General features: G+C 36.4%; 1 protein-coding gene across 1 annotated transcript; it reads left to right on the plus strand.

Annotated features, from left to right (window-relative positions):
- Positions 1 to 3,566: 3,566 nt before the first annotated feature.
- LOC109236985 lies at positions 3,567 to 9,694 on the plus strand. The gene is made up of 13 exons (XM_019403226.1): positions 3,567 to 3,849; positions 6,218 to 6,389; positions 6,484 to 6,546; positions 6,651 to 6,756; positions 6,973 to 7,077; positions 7,149 to 7,225; positions 7,315 to 7,444; positions 7,594 to 7,666; positions 7,894 to 8,085; positions 8,592 to 8,712; positions 8,879 to 9,103; positions 9,182 to 9,238; positions 9,346 to 9,694. The coding sequence occupies exons 1-12, from the start codon at positions 3,773 to 3,775 to the stop codon at positions 9,227 to 9,229; spliced, it is 1,389 nt and encodes a 462-aa protein (XP_019258771.1). The 5' UTR covers positions 3,567 to 3,772; the 3' UTR covers positions 9,230 to 9,238; positions 9,346 to 9,694.
- The last annotated feature ends 1,409 nt before the right edge of the window (positions 9,695 to 11,103 follow it).

Consider the following 11,103-nt stretch of genomic DNA (forward strand, 5'->3'; position numbering starts at 1 on the left):
AAATTTGGTAAGAAACGGAGTTTATATGACGTGATTCGGACCCTCGGTTGTGAAAATAGAAACTTTAAAGAGTTCTTGAGATTTTCATTGATTTTGATGCTAAATTCGTAGTTCTAGGTGTTATTTTGGCGATTGGATCGCACGAGCAAGTCCGTATGATGTTTTTAGACTTGTGTACATATTTGGTTTGGAGCTCCGAGGGCTCGGGGTGAGTCTCGGATAGGTTTCGGGATGTTTTGGACTTAGAGATTTCTGCTATTTTGCTGTTGCAGGTGCGCAGATGTATCCTTCTTCACGTTCGCGAGAGGTCATAGGACCGCTGCTTCGCGAACGCGAAGAAGACCTGTCCAGTGATTTAAAACAGAACCTAAGTCGGGATTTGCTCAAAATTTCGTAGTTTCTTCCATATAACTCGACCTTGGGCGATTTTTGAAGAGGGATTTCAACACCAAATCATAGGTTTGTATTCTTAAACTCATTTCTTTCATTTTCCATCAACACCCATTAGATTTTTAGGCCTAACTTTAAGGGTAGAGATTAGGGATTTTGGGGGAATTGGGAATTTTACAAATTTAGGAATTTAAACCTCGATTTGGGGTCAGATTCCGAAACTAATTACATATTTGGGCTCGTGGGTGAATGAGTGAATGGGTTTTGGCCCGAACCTCGACTTTTGACCAAGCGGGCCCGGGGTCGAATTTTGATTTTTTGGGAGAAAGTTTGGGAAAATTAAATTTATGCATTGTAGTTGATTCCCTTAGCAATAATTGTTGATATTGAGTTAATTGTGGCTAGATACGAGGGGATTGGAGGTGGAAACTAAGGGAAAAACGATATTTGAGGCTTGAGTTAGGCCGTGGAATTGAGGTAAGTGTTTGGTCTAACCTTAGCTTGAGGGAATATGTGTTGTTGTCTTACTTGCTACGTGTTTAATTGTTCAGTACGACGTATAGGTGTGGCGACGAGTATCTATACATTGTTGTTGGGTCATAGCATGCAAATGAGCCATATACCTGTAACCATTGTGTCTCTTATCACGTATTGTTCATGCTTAAGCTGGTTACTTTCCATGTTGAACAAGTTTGGTTATATTTTCTTGTTATTGGGTAATTGTTGAGTGTTGACTCAAGTTGAGACTTACATTGTGAATTTAATTGTTGAAACGAGATTGGTTATAGCTGATTCCCTTGCCGGGATGTTATTGTTTCTATTGTTTGGGTGAGGAAAGAGTGATAAAGCACGAAGGGTGATGCCGTGCACATTCATACTTATGCATATGGTGAGGAAGAGTGATAAAGCACGAAGGGTGATGTCGTGCACATATACATTTATATTGATGCATATGGTGAGGAAGAGAGATAAAGCACGAAGGGTGATGCCGTGCACATTTCTATTATTCATATGGTAAGGAAGAGTGATAAAGCACGAAGGATGATACCGTGCACATTTCTATTATTGATTGCATGGTGATGATTTAGAGTAAAAGCACGAAGGGTGATGCCGTGCATTTTCTGTTTGATGTGATTATTTGCTGTTATCGGTTCAAGTGCATTAATTGTTTAATTTCCGTTACTACTATGATTCCTTATTCTGATACCCCCCTTAGCATGTTGCCCCTTCCCGTTAATTTCTGTTTAGCTTCTATTATTGTTATTCTGTCAGTATATTGTTTAACTTCACAAGTTTATGTCGGTTGTCGTGTCCTAGCCTCGTCGCTACTTCGCCGAGGTTAGGCTCGGCACTTATCAGTACATGGGGTCGGTTGTACTGATACTGCACTCTGCATTTTCTGTGCAGATTTCGGTGCCGGACCTTGTGAGTAGAGTTTGGGTGGCTGCCTTCAGTCCATTACAGACCCGAGGTAGTCCTGCAGGCGTCCGCAGGCCCTGGCGTCCCCTTCTATCCTATTTCTTTTCTGTTTTATCTACTTTCGAGACAGATGTATATTTCTTTGTTCAGACCATTGTTTGTAGTATTCGTAGACTGCTCGTGAGTTGTGACACCTGTTATGGGTGGAGTTTTATTACGGTTTCGCTATTAGTATTAAGATAATCTGTTAAATTCTGTTCTTTCGCTGATTTACTTTTGTTAACTTGTAAACTGTTCAGAGATAAAGGAAAAAGGTAAAATGATCGGTAATGTTGGCTTGCCTAGCGGGTACAATGTTAGGCGCCATCACGGTCCCAACAATGGGAAATTCGTTTCGTGACAAGAAACTTTTTTGTTTTTTTATAGTAACGAGCAAGTCGGTAAATCCTGCTCTCAATAAGAATCAACCTAAACTTAGAATCCTTGTCTTTCATGTTTCTCTCAGGATGCTTTGGGATTGCAACCGCCTTCTTGATAATTTGAGAGGAAGAAATGCAGTAAGTAAAAGAGTTTTTATGATTTAATGGGTTATGGCTTAATCTTTTTTTTTTTTAATTTAGAAATAATATTGTTTATAATATGGTGGCTTTTTGTGAGGATGAGTGTATTTTAAAAAAAATTGGTAATGGTAAGGATGGATGTGGATCGATAATATAATAGAGGGTAGATGTGAATAATATACCAAAGTAGGAGCGTAAATTTGGGAGAAATTCAAAAATAGCCAAATTTACAAGTGGTAATTGAAATATAGCTACAGTTTCAAAAGTAATAGAAATTTAGCCATTTTTCATGTAAAGATAAATTTGAACGAAAATACTATTCAACATCCGGAAAATATTCCAGTATAATATACTGGAGTTCCACTATAATATACCGGTCCATCATAATATGCTGGAAGTTGATACACATGTGCTCCAATCTCTAGTATATTATGTTGGAACTTTCTGTGTGTTGGAGTTCCAGCATAATATGTTGGAAGTTCATACACAAGTGTACTATTCTCCAGTATATTATGCTGGAACTTTCCGTGTTGCAGCAAAATAGTGGCTATTATTCAATGACTTTACAAATGCTGACTATTTTCTATTGGAAAACTGACTGGCCCGTGCTATTTTTACTATAAATTTGGCTTCCAAAGGAAGGGAGGGGGATGAAATAGGCACAATAGAAAATTTGCAGGGCAAACGTGCAATTCGTCCAAAAAAGAAACGATGCAAATGAAAAAGAAACTAACAGCTTGTTTGGATGGTTCTTACGTATCGTTTCATAATGTATCGTATCGTACTGTATTGTATTGTACTGTATCGTTTGATAAATACAATGTTTGGATAGATTGTGTCGTTTGCCATCGTTTCATGATATCACGCATCAGCAATATGAAGAATAAATTTGCAATATTATAGAGAAAAATTATGATACAGAGTAAAATTATTTTATAAAATTATGGTAAATGATAAAATAAAATTATTTAATAATAATGAAGGGTGAGATTGAGAGAAAAAGACAAGGTAACGACGCGACCACACCAAATCGGTCGTTACATAAAGTGACATATTTCATCATTATGTAACGACGAATTTAACAATACGATACAATAAAATTTAATTAAGAATCAAAACAAACATCGTATTTAACGTAACAATAGGATACAATACAATGGTTAACAACCATCCAAACAAGCTGTAAGGTTTCGTTTTCCCGGGCAAAGCCGAGGTTATAAAACAAAAATTGAAGACCATTTGTTCCATTTTTCTGTTCGAAATCTCCATAAGCCTAAGCCAAGTACTAATACTCTAATACTAATACTATTTTCTGCTCGGATCCTGTCCCTTATACACAAACTGATAATTTTGTTTAATCTTGGTTAGTCTGCTTAATTCGCTGTAATTGAAAAAAAAGAAGGATGACAGAAATGGATGAACCTCTGGATTTTGAATTTGAAGAACTCACACATGTTAGCCCTACTATTACCAAGAAAAAGTAAGTTCTTTTTCCTTTCACCAATGTTTTTGTTTCCTGTATCCTATTTCTCCTGCTGATTAGATTGCAAAACCAGATGCTGGGTATCTAGGGTTTAGTCAAGTAGCAGTGTTGTGTAATCGGTTGTTGCAATCCACACTTACTAATTGCTATAGTTACCAGTGTAAGACAGTTGAACTATTTTAGTTTGTCTTAAGTGTTTTATTTGAGAAATCTCACTTGAACCAAGTCTTAAGCTTCTCATTCTAATTTAACTATCCTCTAGGCTGTTTCATTTTATATCAGTCAGTGTGAGTAAAGGTGTAAAAATTAATTTTATGATTGTAAGAGAGATTAAGCATAGTATAGAAGCGCAATCTTAGTTAGGGTTGACATACTGTAACAACCCATGGATCGCTGGCGGTTCAAGTCGAGAGGGCGTTTCCTGTGAAACTTGCCTTTAGCAAATTTCACGTCGGAATAAGAGGAGAAAGTTAAAGAGAAAATGACAATGTATAACCGTTCTTAAAATAATAGCCGAAAAAATGTATATTTTTTTGTATATATACATATTCTGTATGTTATATACAAAAATTATACAAATTTTATTCACTTTTCCGGTGGCGCGGGCTAAAAGTGAAAAAAGCTAAGTTAAAGGCTATGTAAGGGCAAATTTAGGATTCAATTATTGAAGCGTCTTTTGGGTTAAAGCCCAAGGGGACAAAACCGTGAAGGCCCAAAAGCCTTGAAGTGGCCCAGAAGGGATTGGGCCAAAATGGACAATGGCTTCGCGATTGAGGGCCTAATGCACCTATCATTTAAATCTATAAGAGTAGACATGTAAGATTAATAGTTCACCCCCGCAATAGTAACTGTTACTGTAATTAGCCTTTAAGCCTGAGACTAACTTTCACAACCACCCGTTACCACGTTGTCTTGACGCAGAAAGAATCGATTTAGATGAATGTGAATAGTTTCTTTTCCACCCACTCTAGAAAACAGAATACGATTAGGGTTGTTCCTATGATAATTAAGGAAAGGAAGTTGGCCACTATTTATAGAGAGAGTCTACTCGTCACAAGCCAATAGTAGTTGAAGCTCATTTATCCACACACAGTTAAAAATAAATAATCAGACCTTGTCTTTATCTTTTAGGTCAAGCCATTACCTTTCCGGTTATAACCAATCAACGCAAAGTCTAAGTTCTAACAAAAAGGGTAGATGTAGGTTTTCAAAATGACAAGTTAGAGTTTAGGCTGCTTACTGACATACCAGGGTAGATCACAAGTTTCTTCAAAATTGGGGCTGTTTAAATGATTTTTGAATGAGTATCAGGATTCTTCATTTGCCTAGGGAATAGAGTTTGATCAACATCATTTGTAAAATGGGAAGAGCCTTAGCCTGATCATGTCACTAGAAACACCATTGTACTTAAAAGTGTCTAGAGTTTCTAGGAAGTCCAATAGATGCATATTCGGATCTTCACTTGACTTGACTTGAATAAACGTATTTGCTGGATTATTTGGATGACAACTTGGTTGATATCAAAATTAATGCTATCACTGGTGGGCGCCTCATGCTTGCCTGTCTACCATTGTAAGTCAGCATTGCATAGTCTCTAAGTAGTCTTCCTGCTCTAGGTTTGTCATTAGGCTTGCTGAGTTTCTCCTGTAAGGTTCAGTCCCTGGTTTTCCCCATATTTTCCTGGATCAATGTGTGACCGTTCTGCTAGTTCTCTCCTTAGTTGTTGCAAGGATCTCTCTATTTCTGGGTTGTACTGAATTGGTTCCTTGGAAGAGGAGCAAGTCATGCACCCGCACACAACTTGCTATGTGCAACAAAATAGGTGAGAAACAAGTTAGATGAAATGAAATAAAAATTTGGTTCTCAAATCATTAACATAACTTATTTGATCACTACTCGTCACTCTATCCCCGGAAATGAGCCAAAATTTGACGAGTCTTAAGAGTATAAAAATAGTCTCATCCGTCGTCAAATATAGTATGGATTAAACTATCGTCCTTATGAATTGGTATGTGTTATGTCTAAGCAAGTCTTGTTGAGCACTATTTGAGTGAATAATTAATGAGAGAATGTGGTTGTCAAGCACCATCACGCAAGAACAATATGAAAACAATGTTGACTCAAGAAATAGGGCAAGATTCAGCATAGCCATTATGTTCTTTTTCTTTTTCTTTTTCTTCTTTTTTCCCCTGACATAGCGAATATGTATGGGGTATTCATTTTATTACTTGATGGAGAATATCGCACTGGAAACAGGCTAGTCTCTTGTCCATTTCATTTCGTCGTTGCTTATTCTGCCAATTGAATGGTCTTAACTTTGTGGTACTGTCTTACGTTCTCTGTGCAACTAATCTGTATTTCCTAGGAAAAAGGTAATCGACTTAGATGATCTTCTGAATGATTTTTACCAAGTGAAGAGTGACACACCTAAGAAGGAACCTAAACGTGCAAAGATCCAGAAGTCCTATGATTCAGATGATGATGGGGATACAAGAGAAGCAGAGCTTCATAACTATGTTGACAAATGCCAACAACAGGCATGAATCTATCTTTCCTTTCTTCCAGTGGAATATTATTCTCACTTTGCTCCTAATGTTGGGTAACATTGAATTTTTTGTCTTTGTTTTTTAGATGAATGAAATAAGTACTGATGATCAGATGCCATTATGGGGTCTTCGAGTTTTTGGAGACCAGGTTTTATCTATGAACTAAGACGTTTTTATAGCATTCATTTGACTCTGATGGCATCTTGGTTTTGAATGAAATGTAATATGTATCTTTACCTGTCCGACCTGCAGAAAACTATGCCCCTGCTGACTTTTCCCGAGCTTAGGAGTTGTGTCCTTTTGCAGACCTTCATGGGGCATGAAGTTAATTCCTTGTTTGAACTCAAACCAGAAGAAGGTGCTTCGCCAACCCCCCCCCCCCCCCCCCCCCAATTTCTGGTGGTATTAGTCACTATTGTGCTTTGTTACTGACATCTCTATCTACATTTAGCTCTATGTTGAATTCGTTGTAGGTACAACTCAAGGACAAGTTCTTAGGATATTCAAACGAGTAATTTAACCAATTTAGCTGGAGATTAACTGAGTGGTTCTACATCCGTGAATGTTATTGCAGGAGAAGCATTTCTGGAGGGATTGCTTGTGCATGGTTGGCTTTTGAAATTGGTCAAAAATCATTGTCTAGTTGAAAAGTCCATAGCAACATGGACTTTTAGTCTCAGTAAGTAGCAACACTTTCCCACTATAGAGATTGAGTGATTCCATAGTTACAATTGCCTTATGCTTTCTCAGTGTTATATTCACCAAAAGAAGAGTTGAGGGAAGCAGCATGTGAATTTTGGTGTTCTCTTCTTTTACCTGAAAATCAGGTTCTCATCTTTCCACCACGAATGAACATATATTGCTCTATATGTTAATGCAAATTTCTTGAGTTATTTTCGCTCTCATGCTTTGTAAGGTTGATGATGTAACATTTGAGATGGAATGGTTGCCGAACCATTCAGAACTGAGGCGAGCACTTGAAGTATATGGCTTTCTGTTGGATTCCCCTTCCAAATCTTTATCTAGCATGGAAATTGTCGATGGAGGTAGACAAATTTTCTCCTTAGTCTGACTTCCCTGGTAGCAACAATTGTCCGTCTTTTAGAAGACTGAGTACTAATATAGAGTTATTACAAGGGCCTTATTTTATACTTATCAGTTACAGATTCTCACAACTTTGTATGCTGTGTCTTAGATTCTGATTCTGCTGGACCGCCTCAAAATATCAAATCCTGGATAAAGTATGTTTCCGTTTGTTGCCAAGCAAGGTACGTGATTAGCCTGTCAATTTTTGGAGCTTTATTTGTGTTTTTGGGGTTTTAAACATTCTTATAACTGATGCAAATGTTTAGAAATTAGGAATTTTAGCCATGTCAGCCATGTTGAATGCTAAATAATTTGGTACCTACCTTTGATCAGAATCATTCTGGTTATGTTAATCCTGAATCATGGCATTATCTTAAATCTCAATCTTCACATTTTCGTTTTTTGGTAGGACTACATGTTCAATTTTCTCAACTTCGGAGGTAGAAGATCTGATTACTTCAGTGATCTATCTCTTTTTAGACCGGCAACTTCTTGGCCTATCTTCAGCGTTGAATGATTGCTTGCGCTCCCTTATTAGCTTCTTTAGTGATGATGCTTTTCATTCGAGCTGTCAGAAAATAGCAAAATCCGTCACCTGCAGGTATATATTGTTGTATATATAACAGTTATTTTTTACTATTAGTTTGATAGTGTTCTGAATTAATTTAGTACCTCTAATCCTCAAATTAATTGTTTCCGTACATGGTTGGATCTTATCCCTCCTCCACTTGGTACAAAGAGATAATTTTAGTGGAAGAATAAGATAAGTTGTATATGAATACAAACTTTGGTGAAATTAAATTTGGAACGTACACCTTTCAGCTGGAAAAGATTCATTTTATCGCTGCAGTAGAGAGTGAAAATTTCTATTTGGATTATTTATCAAGAGACTGATTTGCAAAGCATGTTAAGAAGTCAAAATTGTTCTATGTTTGGCATTTTTGCATCTTAAATCATATACATTGTTATTTGCTCATCTCTTTGATTTTTACTTAGAGCTTTATGTTTTTGTTGCCTGCTTTGATGGATCTGAGTGTTTGGAAGTTTCATATTTATGTTTATATTCTTTGCGTTGAAGTTGTATAATGGTAAAAGTTATTACTTCAGAGTTCCTACTGATGTCAACTGCTTGAGATCTGTGGAGATTGTAACCGGAGGGAATCCTCGTACTAAGCATCTAAGGAGTGTGCTGGCTTTTCAGTTTCTTGTAGCATGTTTTGATAACAAGGTAGCTTTGATCTGCTTTTACTATTACACTATCATTTAAGTATTATCTCTGCGCGGCATCATGCTTGTCATTGTCATATATTTGTCATACCAGCTCCTGAAATGTGTTTTCTTCTGTAAGATAACAATTTTCCGGTGTATGCATGTTTCCCTAAATACATGTGCAGCTACATGACGAAGAACAGATCTTGAGATCTCTAATCTCTATCAATCTGAAGGATAAGAATTGTGATCTTCTAAAGATGCATATTCACTTGGTTCTGGTAGAGAACTGGCTGTTTTGCAACCCCTTGCTAAAAGATAAACCAATTATCAGTGAGATGTGGGGTGCATGCCTTAGAAACTGTTCCTGTCAAATCACCAGCACAGATTTGAGGTCTTATGCTTCTAAGGTAGACAACATAATGCTCTTCAAATTTTATCATCTTAGTTATTTGGGTACTCCTGCTGACATTTGTTACTTTTGTTAGGTTCGTAGTAAAGCATCATATCTTCTTCAAGGCAGCACCACAAGATGAGTCATAAAGGTTTGTACTTGTATATGTCCTTGCGCAAAATTCCTTCCTACAGTGTATCAGGGGTGATAAAGTAATTCTATCATAAGAGATCGACATGTTTGATGTATAATCCACAGGATTACTTTGTGGTTTTGTGATGGAACCGGAAGATTCATTCTAGCTTCTAAAGAAAGTTGACGTTGCTGATAATGTTTCTCATGAAGTGGCCAACTTCTACTGACAATATTTGGTAAGAATAGCAGTTTTTGCTAAGATCAATCGATCTGCCTGTTTTTTGTCATTCTGGCCCCTACTAAATGGAACATGCGCTCATATGCAGCTTTGCACTGTACAGTAATACATTTTCTTACCTTTTTTTCGAGGGAATACTGAAACAGATGTAGTTTAGTGATGCTCTCCTTTGTCATCTGGTATTTTTCTCTGGTGCTTGTTTATCATGCATGAAAAAATTATTTAAATCCATTCTGTTCACGTCTTTCGTTTTTTATAGGTTGCTATTTTATCATGAATATGTGATGTGCCTTCTGCCTTGATTGAAATACAATGCATATTTTTGTACAAGAGGTACAGGAGAAGTTTTCTGTAGACTTAAAGATTCATCTTACTATGATTTGATTGTCTGAAAGTATAAATTCTATTGCAGTAATGCCAAAAACTAAGACATCTATTATTATGGAATAAAGTAACTTTTAACTAATATTTATGAGAATTAACAAAGGAACACCATTGACTAGTCAAACTTATCTACTCTTATTTACGTTAACAAAGATTATTTGTGGACTCAACGGCATAACTTGTATAAAGAGACAATATTTCATAACTGATGGTGCAATAGGAGACTTCATAGTTAGTTGGTGGTGTCCACAAAGTAATCCTACGTTCAAAAGTGGCAAATCCTCTCTCAATGAATAGCGCTTATTCTCTTTCTATCAAAAATAGGGGAGGAAAAATAGAGAGTTCTTATTCATAGTGTAGACAACATCGGTATAATATATCATAATCTGTACCATGTGCTCGTGTATCATAAGGAAGTGAGCTAATAATGAAAATACAGGTTAAGTACTAGGATAACCAAATCAAACCGTAAAACGTTGATTATTGCCACAACTTAAAAGTCATAAGTTTTAGATTATGGATCCTTGGATAGAATTAAATTTTTTGATAAAAATGGTTAAGAGTTAGTAGATGGATAGAGGCAAGATTTGAAGTTTATGGATTTAAGATTCTAGTCCTTTTAGCCACAACATATCCCTACATGATGTGCTCCTTACAATTCAAAGTATACCTTTATAAGTCACAGGCTCACAGTCACAGCGTATTATATCTCATCGATGTACTCTCTTTTGCCATAGAAATATACTCTCTTTTGCCTTAAGGGAGCTTTCACATGGGTTGTCAATTAGGAAGAAGGAATTTGTGTTCTATTGATGTATTTCGTGATTGCTATAGGCTATATTATAGGAAAATAGGTTAACTGGTGGATAATATGGATATGCACATTATTCTTTGCAATTGTAAATGTTAAACACATTGATTATCCATTAAGTATTTATTTTTTAAGTGAATACTATGGATCTTATTCATATTTGATCCATTTTTAAAAAGTTTATGATTCAACCCATTTTTGGTGAATAATATGTATGGATAATTATATTTTTTAATCCATTTGTCACCACTAGGCTATACGCATTCTTTATGGCCAAAGACAGTGTTTAGCACTTTTATTAGACTTCGGAATAGACTTTCGAAATTGAAGGACAGCCCCCCACCCCGAAAAATAGACTTCAGAATAATTTTAGGTGAACAGTTTGGATGCCTGCAAGTTTCAATAAAAACATAATATTACTAGCAACAGTTACTACTAGACATCCAAT

The sequence above is a fragment of the Nicotiana attenuata genome, unplaced genomic scaffold, assembly GCF_001879085.1.
Source record: "Nicotiana attenuata strain UT unplaced genomic scaffold, NIATTr2, whole genome shotgun sequence".
NCBI classification, from domain to species: domain Eukaryota; kingdom Viridiplantae; phylum Streptophyta; class Magnoliopsida; order Solanales; family Solanaceae; genus Nicotiana; species Nicotiana attenuata.